The sequence below is a fragment of the Lytechinus pictus genome, unplaced genomic scaffold (assembly GCF_037042905.1).
Source record: "Lytechinus pictus isolate F3 Inbred unplaced genomic scaffold, Lp3.0 scaffold_27, whole genome shotgun sequence".
In the NCBI taxonomy this organism is placed as follows: Eukaryota; Metazoa; Echinodermata; class Echinoidea; order Temnopleuroida; family Toxopneustidae; genus Lytechinus; species Lytechinus pictus.
The window spans coordinates 877,772-896,617 of record NW_026974147.1 but is presented as its reverse complement, the minus strand read 5'-3'; the positions used below and the strand labels follow the sequence as shown (position 1 = coordinate 896,617).

The 18,846-nt window shown below is 32.6% G+C and overlaps 1 protein-coding gene across 5 annotated transcripts in view; it reads left to right on the top strand.

Moving 5' to 3' along the window:
* Positions 1-18,846, top strand: part of LOC129268042 (fibrillin-2-like) — a 180,535-nt gene that overhangs the window by 105,768 nt on the left and 55,921 nt on the right. For all 5 annotated transcript variants that reach the window (XM_064115326.1, XM_064115329.1, XM_064115330.1 and 2 more), the window contains 14 exons: positions 573-692; positions 1,765-1,890; positions 4,002-4,100; positions 4,742-5,083; positions 7,161-7,283; positions 8,760-8,905; positions 9,215-9,443; positions 10,364-10,465; positions 11,916-12,029; positions 13,729-13,851; positions 14,440-14,562; positions 15,623-15,718; positions 16,479-16,592; positions 17,989-18,111. In XM_064115326.1, the coding sequence (XP_063971396.1) occupies positions 573-692; positions 1,765-1,890; positions 4,002-4,100; positions 4,742-5,083; positions 7,161-7,283; positions 8,760-8,905; positions 9,215-9,443; positions 10,364-10,465; positions 11,916-12,029; positions 13,729-13,851; positions 14,440-14,562; positions 15,623-15,718; positions 16,479-16,592; positions 17,989-18,111 (1,980 nt within the window). The remainder of the gene's footprint in view (positions 1-572; positions 693-1,764; positions 1,891-4,001; positions 4,101-4,741; positions 5,084-7,160; positions 7,284-8,759; positions 8,906-9,214; positions 9,444-10,363; positions 10,466-11,915; positions 12,030-13,728; positions 13,852-14,439; positions 14,563-15,622; positions 15,719-16,478; positions 16,593-17,988; positions 18,112-18,846) is intronic.

The following is an 18,846-nucleotide window of genomic DNA, read 5'->3' as shown; positions in this document are numbered from 1 at the left end:
TTTTTTTCTTCTTTTTAGTCGTATGTGCACAATGGAGTATTGCATGGAACAGTGATTTTCACTGATTTGTTCTAAACAGCTCAGATACAAGGAATTTAATAGGTTATAACAATTTTCGGTGAAAAATTACACTTTGTTTCATGAAATACACTTCAGATCTAGTATGGTCCTCTATCCACTTTATTAGAGTTATATCATTATTATAATTTGTAATTCATAATTACATGTTTATTAAACTGTTATGAGAAATAATAATATTGTAAACAATACTATAAGCATACCATTCAATTTACCATACAGTTCAATTTACCGTACAGATTTACATTTTGGTAGGGCTATTGAATCTACAAGGCTTTTTGTGAGTGCTATTCTTATATTTTTTTCTTTTTCTCACATAGATGCATGCACAGAAAGAGAAATCTTTTGTAATATTTGTATTTTTCCTTTCTTTGTTCTAGACATATATGAGTGTATGGAAAGCCCTTGTTTATAATTTTCCTTTCTTTGTTCAGGACATAGATAAGTGTGTGGGAAGCCCTTGTAATATTTATATTTTCCTTTTTTTCTACTAGACATAGACGAGTGTCTGGAAAGCCCTTGCGGTAATGGGACCTGCACCAATAACAATGGATCTTACACATGTGCCTGTATTGAAGGTTTTGAATTGAGTATTAATGGCAGTACATGTTCAGGTATTAACCTTACAACGGTGAAATTATGTTTTATTTTATGAAAGGTGTATTATATGTTTTTCACCTTCACCTGGGTGCTCAGCACTATTAAGGGGAAGTTCACCCCTGACAAGATATTTGTTTAAAAACGCCTGTAGGGGTATGCTCCCAGCCCCCCCCCCCAACCTGTGTGTTAGTTGATGTAATTTAACATAACCTCAATGTCAATAACATCAGTATGCTCAGAATACAGCTGCCAGGGTTTTAACCGGTACATCAAAATATGAACACATTTCACCAATTCTCCAAAAGTTACATTGGTTGCCAATCCGGAAGCGTATAGAATTTAAAATACTTCTTCTCACTTGGAAAGTGTTAAATGGTTTGGCACCAACATATCTACGAGACCTTGTCATGCCTTATACACCAGCTCGTAGCCTAAGATCATCACATCAGCAACTTCTTAAGACTCCCAAGACACGTGTAGCATATGGTGTGCGAGCTTTCTCTGCCTCAGCACCTTCTCTCTGGAATAATTTGTCGTTATATTTAAGAATGATACCATCACTGGAGACCTTCAAATCTAAACTGAAGTCTTATCTTTTCTAACAGTATTAGTTATTGGCACTTTGACACTCATCCAAACTTTCTTTCTTTCGTTTCTTGTGCGCCTCGGAATATAATATTTCTAGATAGATGGCGCTATATAAATGCCTATTATTATTATTATTATTATTATGTATAGATATGACTATCAATTTCATTCAAAAATGGATTCTAACATTGATGTATGGTTATGTTTTGATGTATATATTTATATAGTCATCTTTGTTATATATAACATTTTAATATGTTTTAATGTATACTCCCAAGCCCCCCCCCCCCCTGTGTGTTAGTTAATGTATAGATATGACTATCAATTTCATTCAAAAATGGATTCTAGCATCGATGTATGGTTACGTTCTTATGTATATCTTTATATTTATTTATATATATATCTTTGTTATATATAACATTTAATATGTTTTTAAGTATTTTTATATGTTACATGTGTTATAAGTGTAATGTTTCTATGTAAATTTATATGTTTTAGATATTGATGAATGTGCTGGAAATGTTAATCCCTGTTTCAATGGAACCTGTACCAATACCATCGGATCATATACATGCAACTGCAGCACTGGATTTACTTTGAGTAATGATAGCAGTACATGTGGGGGTACGTATTGATAAGGCACCATTATTGTATTTACTTTGAGTAATGATAGCAGTACATGTGGGGGTACTCATTGATAAGGAACCATTATTGTATTTACTTTGAGTAATGATAGCAGTACATGTGGGGGTACTCATTGATAAGGAACCATTATTGTATTTACTTTGAGTAATGATAGCAGTACATGTGGGGGTACTCATTGATAAGGAACCATTATTGTATTTACTTTGAGTAATGATAGCAGTACATGTGGGGGTACTCATTGATAAGGAACCATTATTGTATTTACTTTGAGTAATGATAGCAGTACATGTGGGGGTACTCATTGATAAGGAACCATTATTGTATTTACTTTGAGTAATGATAGCAGTACATGTGGGGGTACTCATTGATAAGGAACCATTATTGTATTTACTTTGAGTAATGATAGCAGTACATGTGGGGGTACTCATTGATAAGGAACCATTATTGTATTTACTTTGAGTAATGATAGCAGTACATGTGGGGGTACTCATTGATAAGGAACCATTATTGGATTTACTTTGAGTAATGATAGCAGTACATGTGGGGGTACGTATTGATAAGGCACCATTATTGGATTTACTTTGAGTAATGATAGCAGTACATGTGGGGGTACTCATTGATAAGGAACCATTATTTTGTAACAAATATGAACCAACAGCCAAGTATAAGACCACCATAAACCCTAAACTACTCAAATCTGGTCAGGTTCCTAACCTATATATGTAGTCTTTTAATAAAGACCCACTTGAATGATAACACTAATTCACTATTTGATATATCTATAATAAGTTTCTCTATAGAAATATAATCATATTAAGACTAGCTATTAAATCAATGAGAGGGCAATGCACAATATTGGTCGATTCGCTCCCCATCTGTACGTTTGAACACATGAACATGAAAATTAACTGTATCAAAATATCTTTGTAAATATCTTTATCTATATTATTTAGTTGTAGTAATGATGTTTTGACATTCATATCCTTTGTTGTTTGCTATATATTCCCAAAATGTCTGTTCTACTCATACTTCTATCTTTTCCTTTTCTGAACTGCACTTTATAACATATGTATAAAGCCTGTTGTGAATTTCTGTATTAACGACAATGAAAAGAATACATAGGGTTCTAAAGCACACTTTCCATCTTAATTAGATTCAAAAGGCTCTTCAGAGGAAATTACAGATAGCGGAAAAAAAATACATTGCAAGTTTGAACTATACGAGGATAGCCTTTATTACATAGAGAGTTGTCTGTCAAAATGCATCATTATACAGGTACATATTCAGGTTGCCCCTAAAGGTGGTCATTGATGTCTGGGTTTTCATCCCTTGTGGAAGAGAATTCCGCAGGGTTGACCCTGCATGGGCAAAGTCATGTCTCCCATTATTTGAAACCTGAAACTTGTAAAAGATTAGAAGTTTAGGAAAATAAGAAATATAGAAAATTTGATAATTCTAATGCACAGTATACAAAGGTTATAATTTCATATATATTTACTATATTAAAAAAAATGGCTTGACTAAAAGGATAAAAATCCAATAAGCATATACACTGAAAATTTCATCAAAATTGGATGTAGAATAAGAAAGATTTCCTTAATTTTACAATTACAACAATGTATGCACATCCTAGTCAGTATGCAATTGAGGTAACCAATGACGTCACCCACTCACTTTTTCTTTTGTATTTCATTATATTAAATACTTCAATTTCTTCCTCATTGTCATGTGAAGAAAAAATGTATTCCTCCCTGAACATTGTTTTAACATTATGTGATTCAGTCAAGTTGGTCATTATAGCCAAATCTGTAAAAAATTAAATATTGTATAATGCAAACAATGAAATACAAAAGGAGTAGTAAGTGAGGGACATCATCTGCATGTCACTGAGTTGTGCATATCACTGTTTTGTGAAAAGTAAGCAAAACTTTAAAATATCATAAATTTCTTATTTTACATTCGAATTTGATGAAATTTTCAGTCTTGTGCTTGCTTGAATTCCTCTATTAATTCAAATAAACAATTTTTCTAGGGTGTACTTGACCTTTAATGATTAAATTTTGTACTATTTGATTTTCGTTTTGTTTTAGTTTCATGTGGTTCTTCTGTGTGTCAAAATGGTGGGACATGCACAGGTCCCAATGTATGTTCCTGTATTACTGGATTCAATGGGTCTGTGTGTGAGAATAGTAAGTATATGGTCCTCTCAAAAAAAAAAGATGAGAAAAAAGGTTAAAACTCAAGATCAATATCTTGATAATAACTACAAATAAATATTTTATATGCTCTACTTTTGAACCAAAAGTTTTTTTTTATAGGTATTTAAATATTTTTTGCTGCACATATTTTATAAATTAGAAATTCCAAAGTTACTGGCATTTAATCTAACACTATCTCTACTATCAATTACTAGGGTATCAATTTTTTTATAAACTTCTTTGAAATTGAATCTAAATTGAACTGGTAATAAATATGTGATCTAATCAAAGATGATGAGTTTTTTTTGTGATACTGAATCAGTAAACCTATTGTATGAACAGCATTAGATATTTAAGATCAGAATTCTGAATGCAGAGAAAATAAAAGAATTGTATAATGGTTTTAAATTTTGTATTTACATGTAGCATATAATAAACTGATGTTTCTCTATGCACTTTCCAATAGAAACTAATACATATCATAATAAAACATAGAATCAAATAAAACATCATTCATGATAATATTGTATTTATCTTATATATATATAAATACCTATTTTCATTTCTTGTTCATTTGTTTTTCAGTACTAATACGACATGCCTATTTTATGTAATTTTTATTAAACCATCAGATATAGATGATTGTTCCCCTGATCCTTGCATGAATGGAGCAACTTGTATTGATGGTGTTGACAGTTTCAACTGTTCCTGTGTGTCTGGTTATACTGGAAACCTATGTCAAACAGGTAAGTCGTGTGTGACTGGTTATACCAGAAACCTATGTCAAACAGGTAAGTCGTGCGTGTCTGATTATACTGGACACCTGTGTCAAACAGGTAAGTCGTGCATGTCTGGTTATACTGGAAACCTATGTTCCCCTGATCCTTGCATGAATGGAGCAACTTGTATTGATGGTGTTGACAGTTTCAACTGTTCCTGTGTGTCTGGTTATACTGGAAACCTATGTCAAACAGGTAAGTCGTGTGTGACTGGTTATACCAGAAACCTATGTCAAACAGGTAAGTCGTGCGTGTCTGATTATACTGGACACCTGTGTCAAACAGGTAAGTCGTGCATGTCTGGTTATACTGGAAACCTATGTCAAACGGGTAAATCGTGCGTGTCTGGTTATACTGGATACCTATGTCAAACAGGTAAGTCTTGCGTGTCTGATTATACTGGACACCTATGTCAAACAGGTAAGTCGTGCGTGTCTGGTTATACTGGAAACCTATGTCAAACAGATAAGTTGTGAGTGTCTGGTTATGCTGGAAACCTATGTCAAACGGATAAGTCCTGCATGTCCGGTTATACTAGACACCTGTGTTAAACAGGTAAGTCGTGCGTGTCTGGTTATACTGGAAACCTATGTCAAACAGGTAAGTCGTGCGTGTCTGATTATACTGGACACCTGTGTCAAACAGGTAAGTCATGCGTGTCTGGTTATACTGGACACCTATGTCAAACAGGTAAGTCGTGCGTGTCTGGTTATACTAGAAACATATGTCAAACAGGTAAGTCGTGCGTGTCTGGTTATACTGGAAACCTATGTCAAACAGGTAAGTCGTGCGTGTCTGGTTATACTGGAAACTTATGTCAAACAGGTAAGTCGTGCGTGTCTGGTTATACTGGAAACCTATGTCAAACGGGTAAGTCGTGCGTGTCTGATTATACTGGACACCTATGTCAAACAGGTAAGTCGTGCGTTTCTGGTTATACTAGAAACCTATGTCAAACGGGTAAGTCGTGCGTGTCTGATTATACTGGACACCTATGTCAAACAGGTAAGTCGTGCGTGTCTGGTTATACTGGAAACCTATGTCAAACAGGTAAGTTGTGCGTGTCTGGTTATACTAGAAACCTATGTCAAACGGGTAAGTCGTGCGTGTCTGGTTATACTGGAAACCTTATCTCAAACAGGTAAGTCGTGCGTGTCTGGTTATACTAGAAACTTATGTCAAACAGATAAGACAGTCTTGCCATGTGATGTGGGTTGTGAACATATTTATCGTGGTTGAACGTCTATCGTTTTGTTTATGTATTTACTTTTATAGCATGAGCTATGTCTTTCTTCAGGAATGCCAAACACTGTCCTTTCTTAACCAATACTGATGTTTTAATATAAAGAAAACAATATGTGACCAGGCACCACAAAACCCACAAAAATTTGCTAGAAACGAAATTTTAGTTAGATAGCTCTTCTAAAAGAGGAGATTCTAAGCTTTATATGTAACTCATGAACAATGATTGATCCTAGCCCACTTAAGTAAGAGGATAATGTTCATTACCACAGAACACTCCTTTTGAGAAAAGGGGGATTAAAAATTACTAGTCTATTGAAGAGCACTTTATACTCTTCCACTATTGTGTATTGTGGACAAAAGGAAGATTAAAAATCAATAGAATTTCAATAGAAAGAGTTATCAGCTTTCCCTCAAAATTCACTTTTTAATTACGTACATCCTTAATAGTTTGAACAAGTATCTATGTTAGAAGCTATCCTGTTTTCATATCATAGGAGTTCAAAGAGAGATGAATCTTCAGGTTTTCTTAAAATCAAATCATGATTACAATTAACTCAAAAAGACAAAAATAGGTCTAATAAAAAACACTTAAAAATTACACTTTAGGTTCAATTGGTACAAACAAATTTTTACAGTAATAGGGGATAGTATACTCTTTCAGAAAGCACCAAAATCTGAAATTTGAATATTCTGACCAAAAATACTCCTAATTGCCTCCAATTGAAAATCATACATTAATTGCAACCTTTTTGTGGGTTTTGTGGTGCTAGGTCACATATGGTGGGTTGTCAAAGGTACTGAAGAGAATTCCAGATTTCTACTTGATCTGATTATAATGTAATATGATATTATAAATTTGTGTGCAACTTTCAAACAGTGAAACACTACGGCACCCTTGTTCCATTTAAATATTTTTGATTTATCCAATCCAACATTGCATGACATTAATGTATCAAACTGTTCATTCAAGCCTCAATAAAATGATGCAATCCCTTCAAAGTATGATTGTGTCCCTGATTCTCTCTAGATATTGATGAATGTACTGAGGATTCAACTCTTTGTACCAATGGAAGATGTTTCAATCTCAATGGAACTTTCACCTGCATATGCAACGCTAATTTCACATTGACGAATGGAAGTGCCTGCACTGGTAAATCTAAATCATATATCACCTCTTTCATAATAAATAGAACAGTTACGAGCAGTATGAAGGGATGGCGTGGAATGATTTAATGTTTTGATTTTTGCAAAAAAGCATTCCTGTATATGGCATGGCCATGACCATAAAGAGAGGGAAGCTTAACCGTAAAAAGACTGGGCTATTTCAACACTTAAAAAGACTGGGGGGAGGCTGAAAATTTGCACATGCGTTTCCCATGGCATAATCTACAAAACTGTGAAATCAAATTCTTCGTAAAATCTCATTAATTATGCTAATTTATGTGTAAAATCTAGTGTGTTCTAATCAACTATATAAGGCCCCTAAAATGCTATTGTTTTGTTTACAGACTCTATAAGATTCTGATCAAATGTACTTTTAAAAAATTTCAATATTACAATCAATTGTTCTCTAAATTGTTTATTTATTTCTTTGATTAGTATAGACATTTTGTTTTTTATTGGATTTTCAATGGAAATTGTTTGGAACTTTATTTTTACCATTAATGAGATGAAATTAATTGAGTTTAATGAGTAAAGGAGAAATAATGATACATATATTGCTAATAACACTATTTGCATTGGATTCATACACAAATTCATGTTTTTGAGCAATTCTGGGACTGCATACACTTACTGAATCTTGCGCAATTTCTGAACCATGTACCCGGGGGTCGCAATTTTGGTCTCCAAAGTTTTGCGAGACCTGAAAGTAAAAAGTCGGGGAGCAACGCAGTAAAAAAAATTGTGCGGCAGATTTATTGCGAAAAACGTCAAGCCCCCCAGTCTTATTAGGGTTAATAGATCAGAATTATATTGTCACCAATTTGGTTGCAGAGCACACATCGTAGAGGTAATGTGATGTACTTGTTGTTTCATAATGGATGAATAAATGGAATAAAAAAATGATACTGCCTTTGTATCAGTATTTACTCAATTATTTTTATTTGTCTATCCAGTTATTCGAAACATGATCTCTGACAAGTGAATGAATTGACGATTATTCCCTTTGTGTTGTTTAGAAAATGGATTAAAAAGATTTTAGAATTGTATACGTGTTTTCCAGTTATTATTATATGTTTGTCCCAAACAATCCTGCTAACAAGTTGACGAATTAAGTATCATTTAAAATGAATGAATATGAGTGGATTTGAATAAAGAATGTTGGCCCTTTTCATTATTTCATCCATTATTTGTCTTTGATTATCCAGCTCCTCCAAGTAATATTGATGCAAATTTAACAAAAAACAATGATTATTTCCTTTGCTTTCCTTTTCATGACTGAAATACTTTTAAAGAATATAAAATGCTGTTTTGTATCAGTAAATTGCCAGTCAGTTTTCTTTGTTTATCTGCTTATCTAAGGGGGTTTTGCCGACAAGTTAAAGAATTTAAATCATTTATTTTGTTTTTTAGTTAAGTAAAGAATGCAAGATGTTTTTTCAACTACTTTTTTTTGTTTATCTAGCTATCACAAATGACCTTGCAACGAGTAAAGTGAGGGTGAATATTACAGGAACTACACTAAATGGAGAACCATTAGTATACACTACAGACTTGACTAATAGGTCATCGGCCATATTCGTGGAATTAGAAATTAAAGTCTGTTTTGTGGTAAGTATTTAAAATTTATTTCTTCATTTCACCAATACAAATGATTGAAAAAAAATCTTTGGTAACTCATGTCATTCATGATTGCTTTAAAGCCTTCCTGGAATTAAAAACAGAATAAAGGGGGAATGAATAGTTCCTTTCTCTGTCTAAACAAAATTTCCCACAATTACTTGAAAAAATGATAGAGAGATTTTAACTCAAACTGTTCCGTCTAGGGGGGGGGGATTAAAGTTTAACTGGATTTCAGGAGATGGGTCCAGGTATACAGGAGATAACATTTTGTATATGCTCTCTCATCTCTCACATCAGTTTAGGGAATATGTGAGGAACCTCTTGGGTCAACAGCTGGAAGCGTCTAATTGCATTGTGATAGCATTTAGCCAAGGCAGTGTGGTTGCTGATATAGAAATGGAACTGGGTGCTGGCACCCAAGATACTGCAGACGGACTTGCACTAACTTTAACTGAAATGGCCAACAACTTTAGTGGATCTTTATCAGCTGATGGACAAACCCTTGATGCAAATATAGCAATAAATGGTAAGATCAAACACAGCTAATCCAGAACAATTTGATAATAATTTCTGCCAAAATTAATATAATTTAAGAAAAGAGATGTCTCTAGTGATTTATCATTTGCTTAATTGGCACAATTCCATATACATGTAATAGTCCTATCTATGTGTGACCCATATAAGTGGAACTTCATGAATTATTTGTTGTCTCTTTTTTCTAGTTCAAATTAAATGAGGTATTTCTCTCAAGTTATGACTATATACAGCAGATTATGAAGTGAAATAAGAATAGAGAAATATGGAGGTAGCACGTGCAAAAAGGTTGATCAGTTTATGAAATTTCCCTTTCATGTAATATTTTGTCATGCCTGATCCAAATTCGGCAGAGACCTAGTAATCAGTTTTCCTTCACGTCTGTTGGTCTGTTACAAAAATGTTCCAAGTTTTTTTTTTTGACTTGCTCTCATTTTTTTAAATTTCTGCATCAATTGCGTTCGTATTTCGTACAAATGATCCTTGGGTAATACCACATTAGTGGTGATGAAGGTGGTTAGGTCAAAGGTTATCTAGGGGAAATCATATCACACGAGGTACGGGGGAGCTGCACATCTGTGACATTACAGAATCAAAACTTTAAGACTTCATAACTCTGCTATTTGACAGATTGTCATCTAAAAGTTATCTGTATTTTGCTCTGATTTTTCATATTTTCTATTAAACTAGCTTATTGTTAGTTTACACTTCTTAAAATCATGTGGGAGACAACAGAAGTCTGTATCACTCTAATGGCAGGTAAAGGGGCATTATTCATAAAGTACGGTAGTGCTTGATAGATTTTCCCAGACCCTTATCATTCCTGGGTAAAAGTAGGACTCTGGGAGTCAAGTTTAATATCGGCTGAATGATTTAAGTACAGGGAATCTTTTCTATTTTTGACATGAATAGTTCAATGTGATCAGACGAATTGTCAGAATGGAGGATCTTGTACTACTTCAGGAGACCCATGTGATTGCCTGGCTGGTTTCAATGGGGATCTATGCCAAAATGGTATGTTTTTTTATTGATATTTAATGTGCATTATTTGTTTGTTTGTTGATTTATTTGTCTATTAATTATTTTTGTTTGTCTTTTTGTATTAGCCATGGTTAGAATTAATGGTTCATGTTTATGTGTTTATTGATATATTGTGAATTAATTGATGTATCTATTACTACTTTTGTTCATTACTTTTATTCACCTAACAACTAGTACAATGTTTTAATGATAATAGTTACATTTATATAGCGCTTATTACTCTTTGTTTCTAAGCACTTTACATTGTAATTATTATTACTACAGTCATCGCATCCTGACATGCCTGTACACATGTATGCACTTTCTCCACTCCCTGGGGAGCATTCCAACAAGAGTACCGAGAATCAATTGCTAATCATACTTCATAGGCTTTTGCATTCTACCGGGTACCCATTTAACACGTAGGTGAAGTGTGGATTGATGCCTTGACAAAGGATGCTAGGCCGTGGTGGGGATTCAAATAAACGACCCTCATTTGTTTATTCATATTTGTTTGATTAAATCACCGTTACTTGGTTCTCTTGTTGGTCCCAATCTATATAACACTCAAAGCAGTTCTTGATTAGAATCAATGTCTGCACAATCAGATGTGCCCCCTCAAAAAGATGAAATGTCCTTTTATCCATCCAGGTTTTGGGATGTAGGTTTACTATGTTCATTATCTTCCTTGCTGTTTTATTCACTTTGCCTTCTTATATTTTTTTAGAAGTTAATTGCTATATCAGTCTGTTTTACTTTTGTTGAAAAATTACAAGATGTACATGTATTTAATCCTATGAGGAACTAGTGTTACGCAAGACCTGGGTTCTTATTAGGTCCTCTTTTCCCCTGTACTTCTTAAGCATATTGCTACATTGTGGTTTCTCATGAAAATTAAGAATAATGGTTTAGCAAGTTTACCTTTCTGCCAATAAGCATATCTGGGCCCCGTCTTTCAAAGACTTATGATTGATCCAATCAATCGTAACTCTATGGAAATCCATCAATGTCATAATTTTTTCTGCAGGAAATTTGCAAAATGTGCTTTTTAAACAAAGGAAAACACAAAATTGTCAAGAAATCAATGACTTAATGGATATACATTCATATCTAGAAAAAAAATTGAACAAACATACATTTCATATGTTGACTTTGCTGGCTTTCCGTAGTCGCGATTGATCGGATCAATTGCGGCTTATTGTAAGACTGTATTTTTATTTGTCTCTCCAGATTTTCATATTGATATTTGAGATTTAATGTACAAATACCTCAAAGATCACTGCGGGTAGTTTTGTGAATTCAACACGAATGTGAATTTCTTTACAGAAAGTTCAGGTATGGAAAGAGGTTGAGTCAATAAGAATCTGTATGCATCGTTTTCAGGATACAAAAATAACTTGTAATTTCTGTACAATATTTTGTTGTTTGAATTGATATTACACAGATATCAATGAATGCCTGTCAGATCCTTGCATGAATGGAGGGAATTGCACGGATGGGGTTGACTACTTCAACTGTACTTGTCCAGATGGTTACAATGGAACTATGTGTGAAACAGGTATTTAATCCAGAGTTATATATCAGTCAGGTCAATAATCTGTATTTCAGTGTGCAATGAATTTCTATCTTATATTTATAATTCAATGATCCATTATAAAGTAAACAGTTATATTTTTGTCAAACTCAACTATTGGGGAATTAGAATACTAATTACTATGAGGTCTTCTGTGCCCTTTTATTTTACCTTGTCATCTTTGGCAACCTATTTATTTTTGTAACGCTCTTTCTTCTGGTCACTTTTCAGTTTTTATAATTTCCCAAGCTAAGTTTTTCTTCCACTGATATGCAATTCCATTAAACAATCAATTTGTTCATTTTCTCCAGGTTTACTTCACTTTTTGAACTGTTAGAAAACTACATTTATTGAAATATGAATAAGAAAGAGAGACAAATCATACAATCAGAGATCCCACATATAAGGGGTCAGATATTTCCTTTACAGAATGTCTCCTTATTACATGCCTATCTATTTTGTGTCACTTATTTGTTTAGAGCCTATTTACTGCAATCAATATGCCTTACTTTAAGTTCCTTTAACTTATATTTTGTATTTTGTGTTTCATTTAATTGTCATTATTTTACTTCTTTATAATAAGTTTTGTATTTGATTGACATGTGGCAAAAAATGTGGAGAAATCAATAAAACTAGATATGTATGTTTTGCTTCATAGAGAGAAAGATTAAAAGGTGTAATGCTCTTTGCTCTTTAAGAGTTTTAAAATCTAAATATCTTCATTGAACAGAGCTGCCAACTAGTACTGATTTTCAGTATTACCTACTGAAAAATGAGAAATATATTGATGGTTTCATGCAAAATACTGATTTCTGAATTTTCAGCTTTGTGTACTTTCCTGTGTTATTTCTTTGAATATACTGATTTTTAAATCAGACATTGTTTTTATGCTTTTAAATACTGAAATGTTCCTGTACAGGTTAGCAACTTTGATGTAAGAACTGAAATATGTGATTGCATCTTTTGTAATATCAAAATATGACTTAAGTTGATGGATCTGACAACTTTTTTGAGCAACAGCAGGATGTATTCTTGTTCCACAACCTTCATTTACTTTTCATAACAATGCATTTCCTTATTTACTGATATACATATTTAATTCTTTACATTCCATATACTTTAAACTCCTTCTCTACTTACATAGTTGCTTTATTTTAAGAAATATAATAACAGAGGAACATTAATTCTTAGGATATATGATTGTATATAATATGTAAAACTGGGAGGAATAAACATGTAATTAACACATCTTTTCAATGCTTCCTATTCTTCATTTTTTTATCATGACAGATTTTTTTCTCTCTCTCTTCCTTCTTTTTGTTGCACCTTGGGCACTCTGCAGAGTGCATTTAGTGTCATTAATAAGTTGGCTGAAGTGGTATGGATTTTTTATGGAGTTTGGAAAGTTGATCACAAGCTTTATACTTTTATGATATTACATATAAAAAATTTGATTTTGATTCAATGTATATTTTTGAACAGAGAAAGAGAGAGAAAACAAGTTTTGCAAGCCCTAAATCTGTATTTTGATTTTCACTCCCAATTGTTTTTAGAATTTCATTCTCATTCTGTCTTTGCTGAATAAAATGTTTCAATTGAAATGGTTCGTGACAGTAAACATGAAATGACATAACCATTGTTTTTGTTTTTCAAGAATGAATTATTTTAATTATTTTTCATCTAGATATTGACGAGTGTCAAGCAAGTAATCCTTGTGTAAATGGAAATTGCATGAATAACATGGGATCATATACATGCAACTGTTACAACGGATATATGCTAAGTCCTGATGGAAGTACATGCATTGGTATGTATATATAGTGCTCACTCTACAGGGATATTGTCTTTACATGCCTAACCACTGAATATGTGACATATCAGTGTGATGCTTAAACTCTCTTTTATTTAATCTATTAAATCAATTTGATGCCCTCTTTATGTCAAAATCATTTAAAAATAAAGAAAGTGACCAAAATGTATTTTGCTAATGGTACTGAATGTCAAACAGCAATTCTATCTCTTGAAAGTTCCATATGTAGCCTGCTGTTTCCAGAACTCCCCAAATTTCATTATTCTCTTAAATAGCCCATCTGAAGTAGAGAATTCCTAGCTTTCCAGTGGTATATTTCATTCAAATTGCTCTACATTAACCCTCACAAAACACTTTGCATAATTATGAATTAATAACCCACATTCAGGGGGCGGGCAAAGAAGACATGGAAAAAAAAAGTGGTGTGGAAGAGTTGGAGGGTTTTGTTGAGGGATATGATTCACACTGTTTCCATACTTATTTTTATCAGTTTGAAGGTGATATCCCTGTGTGTTTTACAGTATGAACACAATGTAGAATGCTCTCTCTCTCTCTCTTGTGCTTTATTCCTATTTTTTGTTTTAGATATTGATGAATGCCTTGGGGACAACCCCTGCGTCAATGGAACATGTGATAATACTAATGGATCTTACACTTGCAACTGTACTGTTGGCTTTCAGCTAAGTTCTGATAACAGTACATGTGATGGTATGTATTACATAACTCTACTTTTCATATCCTATACCAATTATGATAATATCTCCAAAATGAAATTATTACGGTCTCAGCTGACTAATATGAAGAAAAAAACATACCTTAGATTATAGCAATTTTTGTATATGATAGCTTGTCATTCCAAATAGCATTTCAAATTAATGTGTGACGTCTCTTGTAGTTGAATTACCTGACTGCAGGGGCCCCTTTCTTAAAACTTATTATAATAACAAATGTGTGATAACAGTTTAAAACAACGGAAATCCTTCAATTTGATTGTTCTTGTTATAGGAATTGTGCATTTGTTGTTATAAAAAGTCTTAATGAAACACAGCCAAAAAACATAAGGAAAAATGAGTGTTTCTTCTGTTAAAGTTTTATGTATTTCATTTCATGTCTATTTCGAACAATAAATTATGGATAAATTATGGATTTATGTGTTTCTTCTATTGAAGTTTTATGTGTACATGTATATTGTTATATGTATACATGCCATGCTTTTTATATATATATAATTTTATCAATATTCATATTTTCCTTTAACGATATCATGTCCCAAGTTTGTGTACTCATTTCTTCCCAAAGCTGATTTCTTCACCAACTATTAACAAACTGATTGGACAACGGGGGGGGGGGGGTCTTATTTTTATTTGGCAACCAGTCAATTTGACTATTTTGGCCATCATAAATATTATATTATTAACGTTTGTTTTCTTTTGAAAAAAAGTAAATGCAACCAAATTAGTCTTTTTCAAGGATTGCCTGCTGGACATGATAGCTCAACGATAGAGCTCCTGCCTCATGAATGGAAGGTTTGATACCTGGCTGATTCTATGGTGCCTTCTTATCAGGTGCTTAATGTATCAGAATGAAGACGGGTAATGATAGGTCCACTTGAAGATCAGCTATAACTGATGTGGCTACCCAGAGTATACAAGAGTTGTGATTTTTGTTTTATTTGTGATGGATCCTTATACAATGTTGATGTGATTAGTCATCTATATCTAAAATCTATATTTTATGATAAAAACGTTATTCTTTTCTGTCATTCTAGTTGAGTGTGGTAATTCAGTTTGTGAGAATGGTGGAATATGTATAGACGGTAACTGTTCTTGTGTGGCGGGATTCAATGGAACTATGTGTGAAAACAGTGAGTATCCATAGGCCTATTTAGTCATTTCATTTTAATGAAATATATTAATGACCGAATTCATTATACACTTTTCTCATTATATTAAATCTTATATTAAAATGTGAGTTGTCTTGACATGACATATGTGGTTTTATACCTAATGCTATTGCAGTGTTTTTTTTATACATATGTGAATTTTATATCATTCTCTTATTTTCATCTTGAATTGCATAATCTTATTCAGTGTTTTGTAAAAAAAAAAGAATTAATGTAATAGAAATGAATTTGAACTTTGTTCACCATAGAGCAAAATAAAAAGAAATTTGTGCTTATATATAAATCTATTAAAAAATTGCTTTTCCTCATAATTAGATAACCATGATATTTAGAGCTTCTACTTTGACGCCTAAATGATAATATAGGTGAATGGATGAAAGTTTGATGGGCATTCAAAAGTCACAGACATCATGCATTATTTGATAATCATGATGATTTAGTTCAGAGATACATGTAAGAGGTCTTTGTATAAATAAAATTGTCTTCCATTTCTTTTATGATCTAAATATTTGACATGTACACTACATTGAGTATTGTGTGATATCCTCACCAACCAAAATTTGTTAATTCAACCTTTTTTTAACCTTTCTTTGGGTTTGCCAAGGTACATGTACAAGTTTGTTAGTAATTTATACTTCAAGCATTTGAAAATATATTTAATAGTTTTTTTTTTATTTCATCATACAAACTCTATTGTGAGTTCTCTTTTTTTTTAACTTAGATATTGATGATTGTTTACCGGATCCCTGTGTGAATGGAGGGAATTGCACGGACGGGGTTAACTACTTCACCTGCACTTGTCCAGATGGTTACAATGGAACTATGTGTGAAGAAGGTATGTAATCCAAAGTTATCTGTCAGTGGTATTAATATTTATCACTTCACATTGAGTAAAATGTAAAGTGATATTACTCCTCACTCTTGCATGGCTGTAATAGCTAAACATCAGTTATATATTTGTAGACTTCATAACTATAGATAATTTAAAGTTTGATGAACATCATTCCGACTTTTTGAAGTATCAGCTTACTCAACATTTTTCCATCATAATATCCCAATGAAGTGTAAGGAGGAATAAACTTTAAATTGGAGGGTTTCTTTTTTTCATAACTAGTGGGTGTAAATAAGTTAATTGTTTTATGTTTAATATTTAATTCCTGAGAAAAAAAATGTGAAATCAGTTACAACCAAAATCATATCTTTTTAAATCTTTTTAAAATTCATGGTTTACTTAACACTATTTTGAGGAAAATAGCGTGAAAAAAAAATCAACTTTGTTAACTTTTATGCTCACTACAGAGGACGCAATGAAAAATTAAAAGAATAATATCATATAAAAACCTTAACACTTTGTGTCTCATCTGTTTTTGTGTTTGTTTGATAACATGCAGCTTTGGTCATATAGAGTAATTTCAATTCAAACACTTAAATATGACCCATTTTGGAAGTGATGTTGATGTTGCAAATTGATAATTTGCTTACAATTAGCCTATTTTACATAAAGTGAATCTCCTGCTAATTTGCACCACTTTGTTAGTAAAGCTTGTACATAGAAACCTAATTTGAGTATCTTTGGAATGTTAATTAATCATACTTATATATCTTTTATGATTATTGATTTCTCACATTGATAATGCAGAGTTGCTAACCAGTACTGATTTTCAGTATTTAGTACTGAAAATGAGAAGAATACTGATGGTTTCGTGCAAAATACTGATTTCTGAAGTTTCAGTCTTATGTGTTGTGCTATGGTATTTCTTTGAAAATACTGATTTCCTCACCAAAATACTGATTTTCAGCATTTAAAATACTGAGATGTTCGTGTTCAGGTTGGCAGCTCTGGATCATGAAAGTTGGGTTTCAGTCTACACCCAGTATAATGAGTACTTGATCCAATGTGACTGTAGAAAAAGGGAGTATAGAGTTTCACATAGTAAGGGGGAAACATGTTTGCAGGTCCAACAACTCTGAAAATTTGCCTTCATCGTGTAATAATAATAATAAACCGTTCTTGTATAGCGCATATCACAATTATGAATAACGTCTCTATGCGCTTCCAAAGGACTTGGATATTATTAGTTATTAATAGTTGGACAGTGATTTTTCCTAATTTGTCTATCTTTGCTGAACATCTAAAATAAAGTACATGTACTTCGTGAAAATGCACTCATTATTGCAAATGTTTGTTTACAGGTTTTCAAACTTTGATAAATTTTTTTCTTTGTTTGTAGATATCGATGAATGCTCAGGAACTAATCCTTGTGACCAGGGCAATTGCACTAATACCAATGGATCATATACATGCAGCTGCTACAATGGTTTTATGCTAAGCCAAGATGAAAGTACATGCATTGGTATGTGTATAATGATGATGATTATGATGATAATGATAATAATAACTATAATACATGTAGTAATATTGATCATGATAACAATGATACTAATTTGTGATGCTTCAACATTTTTCATGAGAAGGGCAATTCCACGTTACTCACGTAACACAATTTAGGCACCTTAGCATATTGTAATTGCCATATTTTGCTTACTGTAGGGTTTGACAATCTCTCTTTTCTGTACAAGGTTTATGATATCTTAATACACCTCGGTGTATTATCATAATTTAGTTTGACAATTCTATCCAGAAGATATAGGCAAGCAAATTCTCGTTACTCACGTTACATTTTTGGACCACATAAATCAAGAACAAGACTTTGTTCAAAAAGTGTCCTCATACTGGGTGGAATAACAAGTAGTGGGTTTATGATTTTTATAACTGGCATAGAGGTTCACAAATGTAGATGCTCAGAATTTTTGAAACATTTCACATCTTTGACAAATTTACCAAAATTAGCGTTACTCACGTTACACGTTACTCACGTTACATATTTAACATTATTTATTGCCATGCTCCTGACCATGAATATTTGCTTGAAAGTGAATATTTAGATGTAATTAACTATTACAATTATTTTAGGCATGAAATGGAACAGTTTTGTTAACCTCTTTTCTCAAGAATTACTTTATAGGCCATATAAAATGGGCTATAAAGTAATTCTTGAGAAACAATTAAGCAAAATTACCTCACATAC